At 45.5% G+C, this 25,944-nt stretch overlaps 1 protein-coding gene across 1 annotated transcript in view; it reads right to left on the bottom strand.

The window, feature by feature from the left end:
• The window catches only part of LOC129049706 (uncharacterized), a 32,786-nt gene extending 8,744 nt beyond the window's left edge, over positions 1 to 24,042 (bottom strand). Inside the window, exons 1-5 of the mRNA XM_054529582.2 lie at positions 23,863 to 24,042; positions 21,764 to 21,892; positions 15,417 to 15,569; positions 11,285 to 12,937; positions 10,056 to 10,216 (exon numbers count right to left, since the gene is read on the bottom strand). Coding sequence (XP_054385557.2) covers positions 11,804 to 12,937; positions 15,417 to 15,569; positions 21,764 to 21,892; positions 23,863 to 24,042 — 1,596 coding nt within the window. The 3' untranslated portion in view covers positions 10,056 to 10,216; positions 11,285 to 11,803. The remainder of the gene's footprint in view (positions 1 to 10,055; positions 10,217 to 11,284; positions 12,938 to 15,416; positions 15,570 to 21,763; positions 21,893 to 23,862) is intronic.
• Between the last annotated feature and the right edge of the window lie 1,902 nt (positions 24,043 to 25,944).

The raw sequence follows: 25,944 nt of genomic DNA, 5'->3' as shown, positions 1-25,944 counted from the left end.
TGTAATTTTGACCAAGAGTCAGAGCACATGAAACCTCCAAGAGGCTTCACAGAATGTGGAGGGGTCATTACTTCTTCCCAATAACAGCTGAATAAATCATAGTAGCAAATTATTTTATTATGAATGCTTTCCCCTATGATGGGAATAAATCCATAAGCCACAGTCCTCTTGGGAAAATTCTCTCCTGTAGTTACAATTTACCATCAGCTTCTAAAAATCTAATTTAAAGTTCTTATGAATGTGTAAACGCTGAAAATAACCTAATAAAAACTGGTGGATTATGAATAAAATGTTAGTGTGTAGGTGTTGAGACTTAGGCCTTTTTTCTTCTTTTTCCAATTTTTAAAAAGTAGGCAGTGTGTTAATTTCAATAATAAAAAATGTACAGTGTTTTAATAATCATGACAAAGCCAAATTTAAAGCATTTTTCCAGTTCTGAAGAAATGCTTGGCTGATGGAAGCCAATTCAGAAAACGTCTCTGAGTCATTTCAAGGAACAATTTGTACAGCCCAAGACGTTATGAATACCCAGCGTTTAGCCTGATTTGGTAAAAGCGATTGAGATAAAATGTGAACAACAATTGTGCTTGACATTTACTTAGCATTTTCCAGTTTCCAGGAGCCAGTCTCGTAGCTGTCTCACGTGAAGCACATGAACTCGCAAGGTAGCAGACAGTGATAACTGTGGTACTAGGGAGGCAGACAGCTCGGGACTTGCCCAGCATCCTCAAGCTGGGACCATACCGGCGTGACTAGAGCCACCTCCCTTGGCTCCTTGTCCACTGCCCTTTGCATCTCATGCAGGTCTCCAGAAGACCCCGTTCCTGCTGTGCAGGCTCTTACGCATACCTTAGACACGACTGTAGTATTGGGTGGCCACGTGACCCACACAGGCCTTTTCTAGTTCACCAGTTTTCTGCAAGGATGCTGGTTAGGGAGTGTCTCCAGGAGGAGCAAGTCTGAAACCAAATCTAGGAAATGTAGGAAACGAGCCAGGCACAGGGCTGGTGGGCCATCAGGGACCACCCTTTGGGTTGATATTTTGCTTAATCTGCATCTTTTGAGTAAGATCATCTGGCAGTATGAGCTGTTCTCCAGGTACATTTCTCTATCTCATGTACAAAAACATCCTGAAGGACTTTGTCAGGTGCCTTGCTGAAATGCAGATGCGTTCGGCATTTCCTTGGTCTGAGGTTAATTGCACACCCACAGGCACTGGGCTCATGCTTTCAAGTATTTTATCCTCACTTTGGGGTGAGTGAAAGATCCCCACTGGAGGAGCACTTGGGAGAGATCATATAAAAGCTGACTCTTGAGTACATGCAGTAATGGGGTAGATGTGTGTGGTGTGTCTTCATTCCTGCAAGGGTGCTTGTTAGGGAGTGTTTCCAGGAGGAACAAGTCTGAAACCAATCATGAAATAAATGGTAGGTGTGAACTGGAAAACTAATTCAAAAGAGAGGTCATGTTATCAGTGTGGTTAATACACCTAGGCAATGTGGGAGGCTCTAATTTGCCCATATTTGAAATAAGAATTCAGTTTTTTGTAATACAGAATAACAAAGGATTGAGAATCATGGTGTCTAATATATAAAAGACTCAGGAAACATAAATATATCAACTGCCTAAATGTAAAACGCATGTGACCCAAGAAGGCCCCAAAGTGGCAGACAACATTGTACCCATTTTCCCTTCCAAAATGTAAGCGGCGAGCATGCTGCTTTCAAGGCTGTCACACAGGATGTCAGCTGCTGTGCTGTCCTTAGAGCCCTTGTCCTGAGTTCCAGGTGTTTGTCCAGCTGTCTCATTACCTGTAGGTCTTAAAGACACTTCAAATTTGACCTCCAACATCAGATTCCTCTTTCATCCCAAATACTCCCCCTGAGTCACTGTTTTGATGAGTGGCATTGTAGTCTTCTAGCTGCTCAAGTAGAAACTTCTAAAGGGGTGAGTCCCTCATCCCTGCAGCTGGCGTTTTTCTTTCCTCTGCACTTAGCCTGTGCATCATGTATCTGTCATACTTGCCTAGTTTTCTTTTTGCCAGCTCAGTTGCAGATATGTGTTAGAAAATCAGCACAGGCCTCCAGTGTAATCTGGGCATAAAGTCATCAGGGTCCAAGGGAGTGAAGGAGGGGCGGTCCCAGGAAATAATGTGTGGCCAGGCTAGGTTTAAACAATTCCATCAGATATAGTTTTCATTAAAAATAATTGATAATTATGAAAATGTTTCTGTTCGCTCCTATCACTGCTTTAGGAAGATCCAATTAACCATCCAATGTCATGGTTAATTCTGTGTGTCAGCATGACTGGCCACAGGGTGCCCAGATGAAACATTTCTGGGTGTGTCTGGAGAGTGTTTTGGGATGAGGCTGGCACTTGACTCAGCAGACTCAGTAAAGCAGATGAGCTGGGACATCCATCTTCTCCTGCCTTCAACCTGGAATCTACACTGTTGGCTCCCCTGGTTCTTGGGCCTTCAGACTCAGACTGGAGCCACACCCTCAGCTTTCCGGGTCTTCAGCTTGCAGATGGCAGAGCACAGGACTTCTCAGCCTCCTTCATCACATGAGCCGGTTCCTCATAATCTCCTCCAAAACATACATCCAGCTCATTCTGCTTTTCTGGAGAACACGGACTAATATAATCCATGAAGAAATGTGGAGGGTTTTTGTAATTTACATAGAAAAATGAATCAAACACCAAGAAAACCAAGACCAAACCAGACTCCACAAAGGAATTCTAAGCACAGCTGTACATCTACATGAGAATGTGTATGCCACACCTTTGACCAGTTTCTGTTGATTTCTATTCCAGTGCATTTTGTATCAATAGTTTGGAGAAAAAGGATCACACACTAGGAGGAAGCTCTCTGTGGCAGGGCCCAGATCTGTGACTCAATACAAGCCCAGTGCTAATTTATCCAGACCCAGTAGAAGGAGAGAAGCCTCAAAGGAGGCAAACGTTTTGACATTTAGAGGAAATTTTTTATGGCTTTTTACACTGACTCAGCATCAAGTACAAAGTTATTTTTGCTCTTTGTTGCCAATTGTGGGAGAAGGGGCTGTTAGCTAGGAGCTTGGAACAGGGAGCCTGCAGGAAACAGCTTCATTTAGGAAGGCTCAAACCCTGTAGAATCCTGCCGCCTGTCCTTTGAGGCCAAGCTGCTCTGATGATCTCAGTTTTGTGCTTTTTCTTAACTCTTGAAACTATTTCAAAGTTGATTTATTAAAATTTATTCTATTTACTCAAAGGACCAAATCATGTTTCTATTTCTTCAGATACTGCTCTTGAAATTCAGTTTTTGAAACTGCTATGCATGGATAGTAGAAGGATTGATTTTTACCAACAAAACAAAAGAAAACAGAGGGATGGTGGAGTAAAAGGCCTAGTTGTTCTGGCTGTGGGCCAGCAGAAGAAATCCCAAGGGGATGAGAAGGGGACCCAACATCATAGCATGTCGGGGACAAGCTGTGACAGCCAGAGGCCACAATGGTCGGCTGAATCTGAGCCCTTTTCCAGCAAAGTTATCCTAAGGTAAAGAAATTGAGCTTAACAGGAATGAAGCACAAGAATAAGCACTTAGCCCCAGTCCAAAGAGCTGCTACCACGTGGAGGGCAGGGCTGGAGTTGTGATGAGTGCCCTAGAGTTCTCTTAAACTCACTTCTTCCCAAGGACAATTACTGTTTTCAGACTGCACGGACATACATACATTAGATGAGTTAAATAATTTGTTACGGTTGGTAAAAAGTATGTGGACTTCTGAGAGCAAGGATCATAAATGCGCACAAAGCAAGGATTGCTGGGGAAGATTAAAGATAAGCAGTGTAAATGCTCTGTGCAGCATAGTATGTTTCTAATAGTGCCCTCATTGTTTGCAGATTGTGTATGAAATAAGCCAGTTCCATACCACAGAGGACTCTATTGGCAAGCTTATGGCTCACTGTGTGTTCTCAAAGTACTTTATAGTTTAGGTTGGAAATTGGGAAAAAAAAAAAAAAAGCCAGAGCAACATGTGATAGATAATATGATTGGCTGCACACTTCCAGACTGATGAATGATCAATGTGATGGACTATTGCATGGAGCACATCTTCAGCAAGAGGGGGAAATACTCATCATTTTTGGCCAGCAGTTGTTTGATCACCAAACATCATGCCAGAATACTCAGCAAACCTTCTTAGCTCTTGAGAAGTCAAAGTCCAGGGGAATTTATTCCTGGCAATTTTAGTTGGACCCCTTATGTGAGAGCAGTGGCTACCCAGCTGGGGTGGTGGAGCGAACCCATCACTAGTGGACATGCAGTGGCAGAGCTCCTGGTAACCACCTGAAGGAATACACAGGCACATGTGTGATGCCAAGCGTGACACCTGTAGCACTCACATTTGTCTTGTTTTTGTCTTTCGGTGTGTAGATTCTTAGTACAGTGTGTATTTGTTCAGAGGTCGAATCAATTACTGCGCATTTACTGAGCACTTTGCTGGGTGCTACAGACCCAAAGATGAATAAAACATGAATCCTACCCTTGCACTCCTAACCATGTAGTCAGTAGGTACTGAGGAATCAATGGAGTGTCAGAGTGATGCTGCAAAGTAGACAAGGATTTTAAAAGGAAGCGAGACCTCAGGAAGATTTTGAGGTAAATGGTAAGAGAGAATTAGAAAAGCAACTGAAAACAGGGCTCCATGGACCCGTCTGAAGGATCTGCCTGCCTCCACTTTGAAGGAAGTCCATTCCTACAAGACGAGCTACCCAAGGATGCCAAAATGTAAAAAAGATTATCGGACATCTGTCCAAACCTATAGACCGTACCACAGCAAGAGTAAATGTGAACCAACATAACCTGTGGACTCTGGGTGGTGGTGCCACATCAGTGTAGGCTCATGGCCTGTAACCAGTCTACCACTCTGGATGCGGGATGCTGATATGGCAGACACAGTAGGGAGGGGTGCACAGGAAATTTCTGTTCCTTCCACTCCATTTTGCTGCGAACCTAAAACTGCTGAGTGGATAATGTATGTCTTAAGGCGTTCCTGTGCAATTTGCACATTACAGCACTTTCCTTCTATACCATGGAAAGGGAGGGAGGTCCTGGAGACAGACAGAACCCAGAAGAGTGACAGAGACACCAGGTCTGAGTGGTCTCAGTGTCCCCAGCCCCTGCAGCATCTGATATGGTTTGGCTCTGTGTCCCCAACCCAAATCTCATGTCCAATTGTAATCCCTATGTGTCGGGGGAGACCTGGTGGGAGGTGATTGGATTATGGGGGGGATTTTCCCCATGCTATTCTTGTGATAGCGCATGAGTTCTCATGAGACCTGATAGTTTAAAAATATGTGGCAGGCTGGATGTGGTGGCTCATGCCTGTAACCCCAGCACTTTGGGAGGCCAAGGCAAGTGGATTGCTGGAGCCCAGGAGTTTTAGACCAGCCTGGGCAACATAGTGAGACCCCATCTCTACTAAAACTACAAAAATTAGCTAGGTGTGGTGGTGCATACCTGTGGTTCCAGCTATGCAGGAGACTGAGGCATGAGAATTGCTTGAACCTGTGAGGCAGAGGTTGCAGTGAGCTGAGATCATGCCACTGCACTCCAGCCTGGGCAACAGGGCCAGACTCTTGTCTCAAAAAAAAAAAAAAAGTTTGTGACAGTCTCCCCCCTCACTCGTTCTCTCCTGCCACCATGTAAGACGTGCCTTGCTTCCCCTTCACCTTCCACCACGATTGTAAGTTTCCCGAGGCCTCTCCAGCCATGTGGAACTGTGAGTCATTAAACCTCTTTTCTTTATAAATTACCCAGTCCCAGCTGGGTGCGGTGGTTCATGCCTGTAATCCCAGCACTTTGGGAGGCAGGCGGATCACGAGGTCAGGAGATCGAGACCACAGTGAAACTCCGTCTCTACTAAAAATACAAAAAAAGATTAGCCGGGTGTGGTGGTGGGCTCCTGTAGTCCCAGCTACTCGGGAGGCTGAGGCAGGAGAATGGCGTGAACCTGGGAGTTGGAGCTTGCAGTGAGCTGAGATCGTGCCACTGCACTCCAGCAAGGGCAACAGAGTGAGACTCCATCTCAAAAATAAATAAATAAATAAATAAAATAAATTACCCAGTCTTGGGCATTTTTTTGTAGCATTTTTTTGTAACAGACTAATACAGCACCTGATGCAGCTGTTACAAACTGTTGAGCTGAAGACACCACAAGAGAGCATGGATCATGCAGAGAGAGGAAAGGGTTCTGAGTGGTAGAACGGTGACAGCGCCCAGCACTGCAAGGCATCAGGGAGGACACTGGGCTCCCAGGGAATTTTGGAACTGAGGGAATGGTGAATGGAGCGAGAAGCCAAGAGAAAAAGTAAGGAACAAATGAGGAGGAAATAGAAGCCAGGAACACAGATTATTCACAAAGCCTGGCCAGGGTGATGGGAAGAGCAATGGGATGGCACATCATGCTCATCTGACCTCATGGTCAGCTGCCGCCCAAGGAGCACAGGAGGCCAGACCAGGCCATGTGTGATGCTGTAGGGCACCAACCCCAGAGGTCTGTAGAAAGAGTATGTATTACACACTCTTGTGTAGTATGTACATACATCCACCAGAGCGGTACACGTTACAACCCATGAACCTACACTGACCCAGGGTCCACAGGTTACATTGGTTCACATTCACTCTTTCTGCGGTATAGTCTATAGGTCTGTAATGCAGTGATGTATTACACACCCCGCACCATCATGGAGCATCACAGTCCCATGTTCAGGGCTGTGCACCACATTCTTAGGATAGACATTGTGATGCTTAATTGTATGTAGCAACTTCACTGGGCCACAGTACCCAGATACGTGGACAAACATTATTTATTCTTGGTGTTTCTGTGAGGGTGTTTATAGATGAAAATAACATTAGAATTGGTGGACTTTCAATGCCCTCCAAATATAGGTGGGCCCTGTCCAATCATGTGAAGGCTTGAATAGAACAAGACCGACCTTCCCAAGCAAGAGGGAATTCTTGAGAATACTGCCTTTTGCCTTTATCTGCACCATCAGCTTCTTCTGGGTGTCCACATGCCCACCTTCAGACCTGTACCACAGCATTGTCTTTCCCTGGGTTTTCAGCCTGCCAACCAACCCTGCAGATTTTGGACTTGCCAGCCTCCATAATTGCATGATCCAATTTCTTTTAAATTTTTTTAAGAGTTAGAGTCTTGCTATGTTTCCCAGGCTGGAGTGCAGTGGCTATTCATGTGTGACCATAGCTCACTGCAGCCTCAAACTCCCGGGCTCAAAAATCTACCTCAGCTTCCTGAGTAGCTGTAACTACTACAGGCACACACCATTGTACCCAGCATAAGAAATGAAACCTATAATTATACTTTATCCATGTTTATCTCCCCACTGAACTGTGGGCAAACTGAAGTCAGGACTTGTATCCTTTCATCTTTATTTAACTAGTGACTAATATAGTGTCTGTTGTATGATATCCAGCTGGCTGCATCTTCACCAAAGCTTCGTTGATAATTAAGAAGTTCTTGCTAAGTGATCTTTTGAAATAAGTTTTTTTCCTGCCTCTGATAGATATGTTTACTTCCTTCCCTCACTCATTGGGGTGACAGGCTTCAAAAGGTAATGTCTGAATGGAAGTACAATTGTTTCTGCATGCTTTTCCAACTGATAGAACATTTCCATTTTGTTAGGAAATTGTAAATTTCTGAATGTACCTAGCACATATGAATCCTCATAATTCTTATTTACCTTTCTTTTCTTATTAATGTCCACATTACCACTTTTAATTTAGTCTTTATATCTTCAGAGATAGATGAAATACTGTCATATCGGGAAAATTGGAAGGTAAATTGCTTTTCTCTGGCCATGCAAGGTAGCTCTGTCAACCTGTCTTCTTCAGGGTTTTTAGAAACATGAACATTTTATTTGTTTACTCTCTTAACTGCAGTGATAGAATGCAAGTTTCAACTAGCTTGAGTAAAACAGTGAATTTCTTAGAAGGATACTGTAAGGATGTCTCATTGCACACAAGGAGTGCCAATGCAGTTAGGATGCTTTGGGTGCAAATAAAATAAAGTTTGAAATCAAACAGGTTAAAGCAAGATGAAAATAGCCACAATACATTGCTATGCCCCCGTTTTTTTCAGCTGTTTATTACATGCTGTTTTGTAACCTGCTATTTTGCTTTAAAATCCCATGATTTTCCTCCAATCATAAGTATTTTTCTACATCAGTTTTTATGGCTAGATAGTATTCTGCTCAGTGTTCTTGAAGGTCTTTGGGAGAGTTCAGTAAGTAGCACCCATCTTCCCCACCCAAACTGAGAAATAGCAGGTGAAGAACCAAAATATCACCCTTATTTCTAATGAAGGCAGAATCGGAAGGCATAGCTTGCAGCAAGAGAGGAAGTGGGCTTGTGGAATCTGTTCTTTGTTAGACTGCTGAGAAGTGGGATAAACCCACCTAAAGAAAAGCTTAGCCCTGTGGGGCCAGACAGCTCACCAGTCCCCACCTAGCACTGGCCTTGGCCAGAGGAATGAAAACAGGGAGCAACTTGTCCAAGCAGAGGGCCTTTGACCATCTCCACCCAATGTGTGTAACCCACCAACTGAGGTAATGCTGGCCCCTGCTCTGGGAAGAAGAAAGGGAAGGGAAAAGAAGCCAGGAGGATTTTGGAAAATCCCACATAGCAGAGGCAAGAGAGGAGGTTCTTGCTCCCCTGTGCAGTGTGAAGATCCCAGTACTCAGTTCACCAGGCCTCTATTGCACGTTATGTTAGTTTCCAAACAACGTTGAAGCTAAACATCTTTGTAATTAATCTTTGTGTACCTTTGGGAAAATTTCCTTAAGATAAATCCCTACAAGTAGAATTTCTGAGCCAAATGGTATTAACAGGTTTAAAACTTTTGACTCACTTTGCCATATTTCCCTCTACAAAGTTTTATCAGTTTACATTGCCACAAGTAGTACAGTGTATGAGAACGTGTTTTCTTAACACACACCCACTCTGCCTATTCAGTCCTTCCTTTTTGATCTTTGTGAATTTGATGGGCAAAACATCTGTGCCACAGTGTTATTTCAATTTTGAGCAGTCTTAACGGAGGAGTTGTTTTGGGGGACCAAGGTATAGAACATGTGAAAGAAACTATCTGAAGAGACTGAGCAATGTCTTCAAAGGCCTATAGCCCTGCAGCTGCCCCTAGTCCTTTCACTTTTGTAAATAATTTTATTTTCCAACCATGGAAGCATCATCGTGAGATTGAAAGAGGGTGATTCTGGGAAAATACAATTACTTAACAGTTATGTGACCTGGGACAAGTTGAGCCTAAATGTCCTCATCATAAAATGGAACTAAGTAACCCTCATAAGAATGAGATAGTGTATGGACACTGTTTGGCCCAGAGTGGGCGGTGAAAAAATTGTGACCATTCTGGAATAATCTTGTAATCTCTATGGTGGGGAGATCTGAAAGCCATTTTCTTTCCTCTTCCCATTTTATCTATGTATCTGCCTCCACTGGTCTGCACAGGCAAGGGAAGTGGTTGGTAACTCTCTGGGCACTCAGGATCTCTACACTTGGTAGTCGCCCAGCAGCCCATCACTGTGTCTTTCATCTCTGGGGCTCACAGTGACATTTTCTGGCCCCGTCAGGGTGTGCTGCACACCTGTGTGGAGTCTTTGCCATGTGAGCTCTTCCCATCCCATCCCTGCCTTCACCAATAAAAGGCTGAGTCAGGGAAAGGGAGTACCCAGCTCTCCTCCCCACCTGTTTGACTTTGGTTCCTGCCTACAACTCGCCCTTGTCCTTAGACACCATAGAAAAGGTCTTGAATTCCCCCTCCAGTGGCCCACGGGTGTCCTGTACTGGCAGCACACACAACACTTCCAGACAGGAGAAGATCTAGCAGTTGTAAATTTTTCTTTTTCATCTTTTCTTTTCCCAGACTTGCTGTTGCTGCCACCACTGACACTGACACCAATACAACCATCTCTGCTGTCACCCTCAATGCACTGGCCCACACAATAAAGCCCCTACCATCTGGCTGCCACGGGCACCCTCTTACCACTGCAGTCGAGCTGCAGTCTGTGTCACCGCCACCAACTGCAGCAAGGTGAGCCGCAGAGCCATGCCATCTGCAGGCTCCAGCCTCCAGTGTACCACATGTGGCTCCTCCTTCTCCTCTAGCCAGGCATGGAGCAGCTGGGCAGGCAAGGCCAGAAAAACCTAGAACAGGATGGAGGAGGTGGTAGAGTTACAGCCTCACCTTGTCATACCCGCCACTGGCCAGTTTCAGCGAAGGCACTCGCACCCTCCCCTCCACAGTCCAGCCTCTCTCTCCTTTTGGTCTAAGCTGGCCAGGAACTGGGGCCTGGGGTGGGGACTGGAGACATGGAAGTGCCCAGCTCCCCACTCCACGGGAACCCCAGGACACCGGGGATACCTTCCTCAGAGGGTGGGAGCAGCAGAAACTGAGACCCAGCCAGCCCTCTCCGCCCAAGTGCCCGTTCCCAATGCCTCAGCCTACAGGGCCCTGTCTCTCCGTGGTGTCTGCTACTCCGTGCCCAGGGGTCCCAGGTGGTCTCCACAACACAGAGTGAGAGGGCTCAGGCCAGGGAACCACGGTGGGTGTGGGGGCCCTGCTGTGTTCAGGATTCCTGAGGAAATGCTGTGCGCCTGCGGAGCTCCACCAGGAGCAAGACGTTGTCGCCCTCTAGAGTCTGGAGTCCAGGAAGAGAAGAACAGCCCCTTCTTTGGAGGCCACCGCTATTCGCTGCCACCTCTGCTGCCCACAGCCACCAGCAGTGCAGTCCCCGATAGGGCCCCCGACCCATCCCTGCCACAGGCGTTCCAGCACCTGGTAGTGCTTCAAACCGCCCCCTCCCTAGCACCGGCAGTGCAGTCCCAGATAGCACCCCCAACTTGCTCCCCTCCACGGCCCCATATAGTGCCCCCAACCAGCCCTGAGCTACCTGATAACGAACACCCCACACCCCCGCCAGTGCCCCCACACTGCCCCCTCCCCTGCCAGTATTCTAGCCCCGGATAGCTCACCCAACCCATCACCCTGCCGCCAGCAGTTCACAATAGCGGACATAACCCGCCTCCCAGCTCAGGCACTGTAGCCTCCGGCAGTGTAACCACCCTCCCCATACCGGCCCCACCGCCTGCAATGCAAACCCGGATAGCACCCCAAACCAGCCCCCCTTACCGTGCACAGTGCAGCCATGGGCAGTGCAGCCCTAACAGCACACCCAACCGGCAGTCTGCGGTTGCCCCGGAGAGTGTACCTACCCTGCAGCAACTTTTCTACCACTCTGGCCGATCTACAGTTTCTGTCACCACCATCTACCACAGTGAGGCGAGCAGCACTGGCGCAGGCTTCAGCTTCCAGAGTGTGGCAGATGGCTCCCTCTTTGCGTTCTCTAAGCCTGGCACAGAGAAGTTAGTCCCGCAGACACACAAGAGCCTAGAATGGCTTGAGGCCTCCTCAGCATACCTTATATACTGAGGTTATGGGACTGTGATTCCTGGACTCCAAATTTGGATTGGATGAGAGAAAACCTCTAGACCTACTCTGATTGGACTTTATTTTCATACGCTAATTGGCTGTCCTAAGGCTTGCTCTCATCCAATCAGAACATGTAGTCCAGAAACCTCATTTGCATAACATCTGTATATAAATTATGCTGAAATCAGCCCATTTCAGGCTCTTCTGTGTCTTCCTGACTAGCTGCTCTGTTCCCGGCTTAGAGGACTGGAGGGAGAAGCCGCCTGCCACACGCTGGATGCTGCAGCCTGCGCCACTGTGGCTCACATCGCTGTGGTTGGTGGCAGCAACAGAGACTGCAGCCAGCTGGAGTGGTAGGAGGGAGGAAATAGATTTGGGGTAGATGGAGGAGTAAAGAGGGTGGTGAGTGCCAAAGGGAAAAGCAGATGGCGGGGCGAGCAGAAGAAGGCATTGCAGAAAGATGGTGGGGAAAAGATAGTGGAAAAAAGTGGGTAGATGGAGGCGGAAAAACAGGGAGACAAATAGGAGGGAGAGAAGGTTTGCAAAAAGATGGTGGGGAAAAACACCGTAGGAAGAAAAGAAAGGCAGTGGGGAAAAGATTGTGGGTATATAGAGGGCGAAAAAGAGGGTGGCAAGTGGGAGGAGAAGATAGGGTGCTGAGAGGGAGGGGGAAGAGAGGTTGGTGAGCAGGAGGGAGAGAAGGTTTTGCAAAAAGATGGTATGGAGAAAAGACAGTGGGGAGAAAAGTTTTTGGGTAGATGAGGGGAAAAGAGGATGGCAAGCAGGAGAAGGAAAAAGAGGTTGGTGAGCTGGAGGGAGACAAGGTTTTGCAAAAAGATGGTGGGCAGAAAAGAAAGACCGTGGAGAAAGAAAAGACAGTGAGGAAAAAGTTTTTGGGTAGATGAACAGGGAAAAGAGGGTGACAAGCAGGTTAGGGGAAAGAAGATGGCGAGTGGGAAGTCAGGGTGGGGGGAAGGCTTTGTAAAAAGATGGGAAAAACTGGGCGGGTAGATGGAGAGGAAAAGAGGATGGTGAGCAGGAGTTTGGAGAAGGCTTTGCAAAAAGACAGTGGGGAAATGTTTTTGAATAGATGGATAAGGGAAGGAGGGTGGCAAGGAGTGGGGGAAGACATGGGGAAAACAGTTTTTGGGAAGATGGAGGGGGAAAAGAGGGTGGTGAGCAGCAGGAGTCAGGAGAAGGCTTTGGGAAAAGATGAGGGAAATGTTTTTGGGTAGATGGAGGAGCAAAAGAGGGTGATGAGAGCAGGAGAGGGAAAAAGAAGGTGGCCAGGAAGAGGGGGAAATGATGGTGGGGAAAAACTGTGGGGAAAAGTTTTTGGGTAGATGGATGGGGAAAAAGTGTGGTGAATGGGGGAGTAGAGAAGGCTTTGCAAAAAGACGGTGGGGAAAAAGTTTTGGGATACATGAAGAAAAAGGCTGATGACAAGGAGAGAACTGAAGGCTGTCAGGAAAAGAAAGTGGGGAAATAATGGTGGGGGACAAAGGTTTTGGGTAGATCTTTTTCTGATTTTTAAATCAGGTTATATGTATTTTTGCTTATGAGTAGTTTGCGTTCTTTATCTATTGTGTGTATTAACCCCTTGCCTGATGCATAGCTTGTAAATACTTTCTTCCATTCTCTAGATTGTTTCTTCATTCTACTGATTGCTTCCTTGCTTTGCAGAAGCTTCTAAGTTTAATGCAATTCCATTTGTCTATTTTTGCTTTTGTTGCTTGTGCTTTTGATGTCTATTTAAAAATTCCTTGTCCTAATAAATTTCATGAGGCATTTATCTTATTTTTTATTTTCTAGTAGTCTTATAGTTTCAGGGCCTACATGGAAATTATCTTTATTTTGAGTTGATTTTTGTATATGGTAAGATAATGGTCTAGATTGATTCTTCTACTTGTGGGTGTTGGGTTTTCCTAGCTTAGTTTATTGAAGAGATTGTCCTTCCCGAATGTGTGTTCCTGGTGTCTTTGTTAAAAATGAGTTGACTGTAAATGTGTGAATTTATTTTTGAGTTCTCTATTCTGTTTTATTTGTCTGTCATTTGTCTATGTCTGTCTGTTGCTCCCTCACTCTTTTTTTTTTTTTTTTTTTTTTTTTTTGCAGTACCATGCTGTTTTGGTTACTATACATTTGTAGTATATTTTGAAATCAGGTAGTGTGATGCCTCCAGCTTTTTTCTTTTTATTCAAGATTCTTTTGTCTATGCAACATCTGAGGTATGTTGCATATGCATGTGAATTTTAGGTTTTTTTTCTATTTCTGTGAAGAATGTCTTTGTAATTTAACGTGGGTTGCATTGATCCTGTAGATCACACTGGGTGATATAGGTATTTTAACAATATTCTTCTAGTGCATGAACATGGGGTATCTTTCCATTTACTTGTGTCTGCTTTAATATCTTTCATCTATGTTTTATGGTTTTCATTGTGGGATCCTTCACCTTTTTGGTTGTTTGCCCCTAGCTATCATTTTTTTGTAATGAAATAGCTTTCTTTATTTCTTTCATAGGTATTTCACTGTTGGTGCATGGGTGTGCTACTCATTTTTGTATATTGATATTGTATCTTGCAACTTTACTAAATTTATCTAGTAGGTTTTTTGGTGGAATTTTTAGGGTTCTTTCTCTATATATGATCATATCACCTGCAAACAGAGACAATTTGACTTCCTTTTTTTCCAATTTGGATGCCTTTTATTGCATTTTCCTGTCTAATTGCTGTAGCTAGGACTTCCAGTACTATGATGAATAAAAGTGGCAAAAGTAACCACACTTGTTCCAGATCTTAGAGGAAGAGCTTTTAACTTTTCTGCATTGATCATAATGTTAGCTGTGGGTTTATCATATATGGCCTTTATTATGCTGAGATATGTTCCTTCTTGCACATTATGTTGAGTTTTTATCATAAAGGTATGTTGAATTTTATTGTTTTCATCATCTACTGAAATGATTATATGTGTTTTTTTTTTAAATGGAGTCTCACTTTGTTGCCCAGGCTGGAGTGCAGTGGTGCTATCTTAGCTCATTGCAACCTCCACCCCCAACCCCACCCCCTCAGGTTCAAGCAATTCTCCTGCCTCAGCCTCCCAAGTAGCTGGGATTACACCGCCATCACGGTGGCCCAGCTTCTTTTTGTGTTTTGGGGATGTGGGATTTCACCATGTTGGCCAGGCTGGTTTCAAACTCCTGATGTCCAGTGATCCATCCACCTCAGCCTCCCAAAGTGCTGGGATTACAGGTGTGAGCCACCATGCCTGGCCTTCTTTTTTTTTTTTAAGACAAGGTCTTCCTCTGTAACCTAAACTGGAATAAAGTGGTGAACTCATAGCTCACTGAAGCCTCAAATTCCTTGGCTCAACTTTTCCTCCCATCTCAACCTTCTGAGTAGATAGAACTACATTTGCGAGTCATCAAACCTGGCTAATATTTTATTTTTTTGTTAGAGACAGGTCTTGCTGTATTGTCCAGGCTGGTCTTGAACTCCTGGGCCCAAGCAGTCCTTCTCGCTCAGCCTCCCAGGTGCCTGGGATTTCCGGCCTAAGCCACCACACCTGACTACATTTGTTTCACTTTGACGTCTTTGCTAAGTCTATGGCTATAAATAAAATGACTATTCAATTATCACTAATGAGAGGCATGGGGAAAGCCAAGCCAGAGGGGGACTATCGAATTTTGTTTTTTCTATATATATTCAAATTATGATGGTATACATACATTGGAGTATATTTATGCTTTCCTGTAACAGTCTTGCAGGACCCTAAGTGACCTGAATTTATCTTCATAGATTGATTGGGAAAGGAGGAATTATTGAGAGACAGGAAATTGCAAAACAAGAGATTATTCTAATTCTAGCATTAAGATATCCAGAATGGCTTCTCATTACTAAGAATGGTAGAAAAACTCACCCATATTCGCTTCAGGTGAAATGATGCAGTTTTATTGGCATAATCACTACTAAACATCAACAGGTTTTGTAACTTTGGATTTGGCACTATTTTTCCATTCAGTGAGCATTTACTGACTGCTGTGTACCAGGAAAAGTCATAGCTCTGCCTTTGCTGTGGATGAATGAAAATGACCTCTTTCATGTCTGCACTGTCTGTATGTTAATGTGTATGAGTATATGTGTCTGTGTGTGTGTTTCTGTCTTTTTACATGAAAGGGACTGGCAGCTTTAGACCTATTGCTATTGTAAATCCTCATGAACCTATATTTTGCCTCTCTGCAGTGGACCCATCATTACTAATTTCATCCTTTTGCAACAACTGTTTGCATTTAGATAATTGTCAGCACTTAGCTACCAAGGTTACAGAAAATGTCAAGATTCAGAAGAACATTATTACAAAATTTTTTGTAAGGCCATGAATTAAAGCAGTAACACTTGTCTAGACCATTAAACAAGGACATACATTTTTATGTAGAAAGTGACTGCCCTTGTGTCATTAGAGTCTTTCTCATGAAGCTGTGACTATTACATTCATAAAAAAGTGCACTGTCTTAATTCAGTTGGTAGTTCTCATCATGTTTCAGGGATTTTAGTTGTGATGATTGAAATAGTTGCCTTCGGGTAGTTTGTATTCCAGTTTCATCAGAGATTGGCTGAGACTTGTCTTTTCTGTTTACATTTCTCTTGGACTTGTTTCATCTGTTCCTGTTTGCCATGGAAACCTGTCTGTAAATCATATATATACATATATATACACACACACATGCATATACATATACACACACGTATATATATATACACACATGTATATACATATATACACACATATATACACATATATGTATATACATATACATATATACACATATATGTATATACATATACACATATGTACATATATACATATACACATATGTACATATATACACGTGTATGTGTATATACACATATATACATATATACACGTGTATGTGTGTATACACACATTATACACATATATACACATGTATGTGTATATACACACATTATATACATATATACACATGTATGTACATACATACACACGTATGTATATGCATATATATACTTATATATGTCTCTGTGTGTGTGTGTATATATATATATGTATATATATATATATGGCCATATAAAGTGTGAAAAAGCATGTTTGAGAGAGAATACCAAGGGTGTGGTCAAGTGATTGTTTGCTAAAGAGATTACCCTGGATAGAAGGGAACCAAATGCTATTCAAGACAATGGGAGAAAGATCCTGAATACATTCCAGAGATCTTTGAGTCTTCCCCACCCATCACAGGCCCAGAGATCTAGGAGGGCAGAATGATTTCAGAGGATGGGCCTGGGGTGCCCTCCACAGGCTTGCTGCCTGGAGCTGCCTTGGTCCATTCTGCCAAAGTGCCTGTGGATTGCCCCAGCTATGGCTCAGCTATTAATAGACTCAGATGTGGTTCAGTCTGCCACTCAGGAAGGTGCAGGTAGTAAGCTTTGGTAACATTCGTGTGGTGTTAATTCTGCAGCCACACAGAATGCAAGAGCTATGGGGGCATGCCTACCTCCACCTAGATTTCAAATAATTTTTCAAGTATTCTCTGGGGCCCAAGCAGAAACCTGCCACAGGGGTGGAGCTGTCGCAGAAAGTCCTCACTAGAGTAATGCCTAGGGAAGCTGTGGGAGTGGGACCGCCACCAAGACCCCAGAAATGTAGAGCCACCAGTGTATAATTTCAGTCTAGGAAGGCTACAGGCATTAGAATCCAACTCATGGTAACTGCTCAGTGGACTGAACCCAGCAATGCCACAGGGCCAGCTACCCAAGGCCTTGGGTGTCGAACTCCTGCCCCAGTGTGCCCAGGATTCAAGACATGGAGTCAACAAAGATTCAAGAAAATATATTTACTCAGTGCCTGGTACATTGGTACCCAGTAATTCATATCCAGGTTCAGTGGGAGGGATATGAAGCATGAAGAAGACTCTGTAAAATAAATGTTCAAAGAAGTATTATAACTACACACAGGCAAGGTGCAGTGGCTTATGCCTGTAATCCCAGCACTTTGGGGGGCTGTGGCAGGTGGATCACCTGAGGTTGGGAGTTTGAGAACAGCCTGACCAACATGGAGAAACCCCATCTTTACTAAAAATACAAAATTAGCCAGGCGTGGTGGTGCATGCCTATAATCCTAGCTACTCAGGAGGCTGAGGCAGGAGAATCACTTGAACCTGGCAGGTGGAGGTTGCAGTGAGCTGAGATTGTGCCATTGCACTCCAGCCTGGGCAACAAGAGCAAAACTCTGTCTCAAAAATAATAATAATAACTACACACAGATGAAGGTCATCTGGGTTGAAGTACAATGGCAATCTTACTGATGAGTCTTATTGTCCCACCTGGATATTTGCATTAAAAGACTGCTAACATTTGTAGCTGAAGCTTTAGTGCAGTTTGGTATGATTATTATGAAGTTAATGTTTCTGAAAATTTCCTTGAACCCAGAGCAACATATTCCTATATTCATTTCATGAACTTATTAAGCACTTACTGTGCATTTGCTACGTTTTAGGAGCTAGGGATACAGCACTGAACAAAACTGTCAAAACTCTCTAGCCTCATGGCATTTACATTCTAGCATACTGGGAATGACAAAAAACAAAGATGCTACATAAACTAGATGAAAAGGTAACTGCTTCTTTTTTCTTTTCTTTTTTTTTTTCTTTTTTGAAATAGGATCTTGCTGTGTTGCCCAGGCTGGAGTGAAGCTCATTGTAACCTCCAACTCCTGGGCTCAAATGATCCTCCCGCCTTATCCCCGTGAGTAGCTGGGACCACAGATGCAGATGTATGTCACTACACCTGGCTGATTTTTTACTTTTTTTTTTTTTTGTAGAAACAGGATCTCACTATGTTTCCCAGGCTGATCTTGAACTCCTGGCCTCTGGCGATCCTCCCGCCTCGACCTCCCAAAGTGCTAGGATGATAGATGTGAGCCCCTGTGCCTGGCCTGATAACAACTTCTATGGGAAGAATTGGCAGGAGACTATAGAAGCTGGAGAAGTTTGCAACTTATAATAGGGTGGTCAGCAGTGAGCTCACTGGGAAGGTGACTTGAAAGAGGCCAAGGAAAGAGCCATTTTGGTGTCTGGGGAAAGAGCAGAGGAAGCATCCTGTCCAAAGGCCCTGAGATGGGAAAAGGAGCCTGAACTGTAGAGGGCAGTAGATAATGATCTTCAAGCACCAGACTCTGCTGAATACTGACGATATATTTTAAAGAGCACAAAACAAAGGATTTTTTTTTTTACTATTTATTTAGTTTATTCATTCATTTATTATTTATGGACTTTTTTTTTCACTATTTTTTACTATTGCCTGACACTCTGCTTCCTTTATAACACAAACACCTGTTCAGTACCATAAAGTTAATTTGATCACTGTGCTCCCCTTTCTTCTGTATTTTATTAGAAAATATTGAAATAGAATTTACTAGATTCTGTGTGTTTTCCAAACACACTTTATAAATATAAACTCTCTTAATTCTCATAACCACCCTATTAGGGTAGGTACTATTGTTATTTCCATTTTGCAAGGGGGTAAACTGAAGCACAGAGAAGTTAGGTTACTTGTCTAAGATCATACAGCTAATAAACACCAGAGCCTGTAATCCCAGCACTTTGGGAGGCCAAGGCAGGAGGATCCTCTGAGGTCAGGAGTTCAAGGCCAGCCTGGCCAATATGGCAAAATCCCATCTCTACTAAAAAATACAAAAATCAGCCGGGCATGGTGGCAGGTGCCTGTAATCCCAGCTACTCGGAAGGCTGAGGCAGGCAAATTGCTTGAACCTGGGAGGTGGAGGTTGCAGTGAGCCAAGATCGCGCCACTGCACTCCATCCTGGTGACAGAGTGAGACCCTGCCTCAAACACACACACACACACACACACACACACACACACACACACACACCCCAGAGCTGTGCTGTGTGCCCAGTCCACCTGGCTTTGGAGTCCATGCTCAGCCTCTGATAAAGGCACAACCTCTCCCAGAGGTGTGCTGGAGCCGGCTTGGACCAGCCCGCAAGAGCCAATTGTGTGCATCTCTTGCCTTTTCTGCATCAGTAACATCACTTTGGTACTTAAAATTAGCCACAGTGGGAGTGTTTACACCACGGAAATCAGCAAATGCTGTAAGTCCGGGCCTTGCATCCCAAAAAACTGGTTGTTGCACATTTACCAGCACACCATGATTCCCTCCCATCTTTTGCACCCCGACTCAGGTTGAAGCCCCTTGAAGCATCCCCTGACTTCATCCTACCCGACACCCCCACTCCAGCTTCACCTGCCCTTCTGGCATTGTTACATTACAACAGGGCTAACATCTGCCAGGGCTGTTTGACCGCTGAAGTGAATGTTCTATTAGGAATTTCCAGTGCAGCATAGTGGCAAGAACCGGCAGTGATTAGGTGGACCTAGGTTTGAATTGTGACTCAGTGAGATACGTGGCTAATAGCAATTTACTTCCTGTCTCTGTCCACTGGTCTCCCTCATCCATAAAATGAGACATAACAATTTGCACCTACTTGAAGCCTAGTTGTGGGGACCTGGAGCAAGGCCAGAGTCAAATCCAAACTCATGACCGGGCCTCCGTGGCCCCACAGAACACCTGCTTTTCAGCACCACCTCTCACCATCTTGTGCTTGGCCCCTGAGGCTCCACCACATCCCATCCTGGGACTTGGACCGGCTTTTCCTCCACCCACCTCTCACCATGGATGTGTGTGACTGCTTCCTCCATGTGGGGTCCACTCCAGCCCAGCAGCTCCACTCCAGGCCTCATTGCCACTGCCCACCCACCCGACATGGCCTCCTGTGCCCCTCTGCTGTTTTCTCCATAGCACTCACAGGGGACTGGAAATTATCTAACCTATTTTTTCTGTTTTAGAAGCCCCTTGATGGCAAAGTCCAGTTTTACCCCTCCCTGTGTCCCTGGCACATGGAGTATCACACACTAGCTGAGAGGGGTGTTGGGAAGAATCTTCCAATCCTCTGGGATCTCAGGGAGTGGAGGTTGGTGGGGGCCCTGGCCATGTCACCACTGGCCTGTATCTGGGCCAGTGTGGAATTGAGCTGCCCCATCCATCCAGGGAGCCCCAGGGCCCTGCACTTTATCCAGGAAGATGGGGGAGAGGGTTCAGCAGAAGCTGCATTGTAAAATATTTATCAAAGCCTTTTGATTTGCAAACTTGCAGTTCCAGTGAGCACAGAGCAAACCACTCTCTTTCAAGTGGCCTTTGGCAAGACCTCCAGCCTGTCACTGGATGCTGAGTGGGAATGTGTGGGCAGAGGGAGCACTGCTGTTGAAATCAGTGTAGAATTTCCTGACTCCTGAGCCTTTTTTTTTTTTTTTTTTTAACTCTACATTTTGGTTGCTGCAGCCAGAAGAGGAATCCTCGTCCATTGTCATCCTACCTTTAAGGCATCCAGCATTTTGCCTGGAAATCACCAACCTGATTATCGACCATCCAGAGACCTCCTGCCCTTGTGGGGTCACTCCCCAAACCTCAGCATTTTAAGAGGCTTTGAGAACTCACAAGCATCCTCTGATAAAGTGGCTTATAATTTGTACAAAGCCTGCATGGAAAGTGGTGGAGGAGAGGTCTGAGGGCAGTCACATTAACCCCGTGAGAGACCGTGTGGGTATCCATGAGACAGAATCACTTCTTGTGTGTTAACCACGAAGAGCACTTAGCAGGCTTTGCGCAGAAGCTGTCCTGGGCTGTGGTGAGAGCTCTCTCTCGTGGCCCCATCATCAGCACTTAGATGACGGGGGTGGAGGGGGGGCACTGTCCAGGGCTGCAGGGGCCAGCTGTGATGGGGACCTAGGTGTGCTCATCTTTAGTGGTTCTGATGGTGTGAGAGGCTATTCCAGCCATGGACACAGGGCTATGGGATCTGGCTTTGATGCTGCTGTCTCTAGGCAGGAACTCCAGGCAGGAGGCCGCTACCCAAAATACTATGGCCAGGGAAACCAAACAGTGTGTTATTTTTTGCGGGTGTGCAAAGCATTCTGGAAACCAGCCTGAAACGCGTGGCTGAGGCCTGTGGCTTGTTGGGTCCTCCTAGCTCCTGTGATCTTCCCTGGCTGGATGCACAGGGGAGATGAGGGTCCTCATGTTTTTGACAGTGGAGTGGAGAGAGCTGGCCAGGCCCACCCAGGGGTCACCACATGGAGCAGGACGGAAGGTAAAAAACAGGAAGAAGGAAGGTGAAAAACAGAGACCTTCGAACACCCAGGGGCCCTGCTCACCGATACCTGTGGACTGACGGTGACTGGACTCAGCTGGTACCTCGCTCCTTCATAGAAAAGCCCCAGGAGGGAGGAGCGGGTCCCCTCCACCAGGGCCCAGGGCAGCCACAGGCCTGCACCTTCAACCCCCTAGCCATGAAAAGTAGCATTTGCTAGGAAGTGGAGGAGGGAGAAGGAGAGGGAGGGACTGATTAAAGTATACAAAATTACAGCTAGATAGGAGGAATAATTTCTAGTGTTCTATAGCACTGTAGGGTGGGATTTTGAATGTTTCCAACCCAAACACATGATCACGTGATATTTGAGGTGATGGGTAAGCTAATTACCCTGACTTGATCACTATGCACAGTATGCATCAAAACTCACTCAATATACCCCATAGATGTGTATGATTATTATGTATCAGTTTTTAAACATGTTTTTCAAATGTTTTTTAAAATCCTTGGGGTGGGAGGGGTGGGGGCAAGGGGAGGGAGAGCATTAGGACACATACCTAATGCACGCAGGGCTTAAAACCTAGGTAACAGGTTGATAAATGCAGCAAAGCATGATGGCGCATGTATAGCTATGTAACAAATTTGCATGTCTGCACATGTATCCCAGAACTTAAAAAAAACCAATTCCTTGGGGGAAAGGATGCATATATTTTCAAGAAGCATGGGTGAATGTATTATAAATTAATTTAAAAGTCAGTGGCTTCTGAGTCATGACTTAGTAAGTATAGAGTTTCAGTTTTCCAAGAGGTCAAGAGTTGTGGAGCTGGAAGGTGGTGCTGGCCGCTTAGCATCACGAGAGTGGGTAATAACGCTGAGCTGTGCATCTCAGAATGGTTAGGATCGTAAGTTTCATGTGTATGTTGCCACAATTTAAAAAATTGAAAAAAAAATTAGTGGCTCTTTCCCTACCTAAGAGATTTGTGAAGACTTGTCCTGAGGTAGGAATCTGGGCTTTCTAACCCCAGGCGTCCTCTGGGCATCAGCTTCTCCCTAAGCCCTAAAGTTCCCTTCCCCAGGACCTCTAGGGCGAGAGCCTGAAAGAGTGGTTGGACAGCTGGTCCAGTTCATTCAGGTAAAGGACTTCATTCGCTTTAAATGTCAACTCCCTTTGCTTTGATGACTAAGTTCACCTTTTTGGGTAGCCTGTTTTTGTAGAGCTCATTTTTTGTTCTCAAGCTCCCTGAGCACTATGCATTTTGTGAGCCAAATCATTAAAATATAACATTTGTTTTTTGTTTTTTCTTTTGACCACAAGTAAATACACGTTTAAGCAATAGCTTCCTACAGCTCTTGAATTATGCAATATAAAAATGCCAGTGTGTTTTAATTTTAGTTTTCTAGGTCATGTAATTGGAAAATGATTTCAATGAAAACAATGAAAAAAATGTAATATATCTTTTAATCTGTGAAACAAGAATGAGAAAGTTATTTCTCATCTCACTCTCCAAAAGTCCCAGGGCCTTGTGCCTCTCTGTGCCCTGGGCTGGCCTCACTGTGGGTCAGTCCTGCTCCCGCACCTGCTGCTGAGCTTCCCGATGCCTGGCCCCGCCCATTCAGACTGGATTTGCACAGATTCTCCCAGCACTGTAGAAAAAAACAATCGCTCATATTTAACGACTTCTTTTGTGTGTGCCAGACAGGGTTCTAAGGGTTCTACGTACACTAACACACATAAGCCTCGTGAGTGACTGGGGCTACAGTGGGGCACCACCATGCCCAGCTACTTTTTAATTTTTACTTTTGTAGAGATGGTGTCTGGCTCTATTGCCCAGGCTAGTCTAGAACTCCTGGCCTCAAGCAATCCTCCACTGTAATTACAGCTGAGAGCCACTGGGTCCAGCCTATTTGTAATCCATATTTCATAGATGTGATGCTCAGGCACAGAGAAGCAGCTTGCTGGGGGCCACACAGCCAGTGTGACTCCAGCCTCCCCACTTTTCATTCGGATGTTATACTTCACACCTTCGGAGAGCTGCCCTCTCTGCCTTGGAGGACCTCACCTCTCCCTCTGCTGGGTAGACTCCACTCCTTCTGCAAGAACCTTCACATTGCTTGCTCTATTCGAGTCTCCCTTGTAGGCTTGGGCTGACGGCTTCCCTGTACCTGCAAGTTCTCGCACTCATCTCCTGGCGCTGGAACCTCGACGTTCACCTCCATCCCCCTCTTCCTGTGGCCCTGCTGAGGCTCCTGCTTTCCACTGTTTGCATTCTGAGCATCTAGCACAGGCTCGGCATGCAGGAGCTCAAGAAGTACTTGCTGAAAGCATGAAAGAGTGGCTTGCATAGTACAAGGCCTGGCAGCAGGTACGGGGCAGGGAGGGGGACCTGTTTTTCCTGGGTGCTCAGGGCAGTGGCTCTTGTGCCTGAGCTGCCTGGGCCCCCATAAGCTGGGCCTCCCTGAGCTCCCCACCCTCTGCGCTGTCTGTGGTCCCTTCTGCCCACCGCTGCTTTAGGCACTTCTCTTGGCTATTTCGAAAACACGGGCAGAAAGCGGATCACAGGAAATTATAGAAAGCCCAGGCCTGAGCAGGATGCGGGGCTGAGGGTGGACTCCAAGTGAGGAACAGTCTTTATCATGAAGCCCTCACAAAAGTCAGGGTCCGGGTGTGCAAGTGGGCACAGGCTGTGCAGTCCGTGAGCGGCTCAGCCTCTCCTCTCAGAGGTGGTGTCCTGACAGTGACAGTCCGGAAAGCCCTGCACAGAACCCCACTCCCTCTCTCACTGAACACACCTGGAGCTCTTAGGGGCTCATGAGCTCCCTGCTGTGCAGACCCTGTTCCAGATTGCAATGCTGCATGCCTGCCAGGGAACCTGCTGTGCTGTGAGGGCCATCCTGGTGGCCCTGAGGCTCCCAGGTGTCCCCACAGCCATGGCCCAGCACCCTCAGTTATGGCCTCTATGTCCAGCTGCTGGCCGCTGTGTCTGGCTGCTGGCCTGGGCAGTGGCCACGGCTCTTAGTCACCGCTTGCACAAGTTCTGCTGGTTCTGCTCAGTCCAGCCCTCCCGCGCCTGGCCCTTTGCGGTTGCTTTCTTTCCAGGCCCCTCCAGTGCATCTAAACCTCTCTGCTGTCCGAAGGCCCTGGCTGTGGTCTCTGGGGGCTTGTGGGGAGATCACTTGCTTCCTTAGTCCATGACTTGATACCTCAACTATGCAATTCAGAATTATTTGTGTTTCGTGTGGTTGTTTCGGCTGTATCATGTTGCAAGCTCACATATAATTTGTTGGCCGTTTTCATTCCCCTGAGGTCTCTTTCAGTGTTTGTATTTTCCAAATACTTTATCTCCTTGCCATTAATAACTACGTTTGGGATTCTTGTCCTCCTTGGTGTAATAGCTTGCATTTTTTCCACAATCGACCTCCCTTTATTTACTGCCATTAATTATTGCCTTTTGCTATTTACATCATCTTCCCCTCCTGAGTGGGAGTCTGATTTAGTTTCAGCTAATGGACAGCCACCCACCCCAGGCTCCTCCAAGGGGAGGCAATGTCAGAGGGAATTAACCCTACCATGGGGCTGACAGCAATCGGTCTTCTCCTGGCTGAGACAGGGCTGTTCCTCCAGGTCCTGCCCACCACGACCCATCACTGAAGCTGATGGAAGGACTTGGAGATAGGATCTGTGATGAAAACGTGAAATAACTGGGGCTGCTTCACTTGGAATGCCCTGTGTTCTTCTTGTGGGTGAGAAGTTATTACATCACAGAGGAAGACTAATTCTATTTCCCATCTCTTTTACAGGATGTAAATCAGTTAATACTAGAGTAAGGGGTGGCATTTAGATTTGAGAAAAAGCTTCCCAATAATTATCTTGAGGCATGAGACAGGGACAAAGGAAAGGTTTCCTGCGTTGGGAAAGGGGAGTTCTCTTCCTGCAAGATCTTCAGCAATAAAACAGGGATTCTTCTATCCAGAAGGGCCTAAATATTCACCCCTTATAAAATGGGATCCTTAATGCCTTTAGACTCTGTCAATATTTTCTGGCTTTGATTCCAGCCCTTTGGACATTGTTCTCAATATTATGCTTTGCTTCTACTCTAAGCTAACCATTTATCTCATATCTTTAGAGTCATTTTGATATAAGAACAAATGAGTCTCAATAGGTTTACAACAGGCATTTTAAAATAAGGAACCTTATATGATCTTCGCACATCTCATGTCAGACATTGAAGATGGTTTGCTTGTGTC

The sequence above is a fragment of the Pongo abelii genome, chromosome 14 (genome assembly GCF_028885655.2).
Source record: "Pongo abelii isolate AG06213 chromosome 14, NHGRI_mPonAbe1-v2.0_pri, whole genome shotgun sequence".
Taxonomy (NCBI): Eukaryota; Metazoa; Chordata; class Mammalia; order Primates; family Hominidae; genus Pongo; species Pongo abelii.
This window is presented reverse-complemented; position numbering and strand designations above follow the sequence as displayed.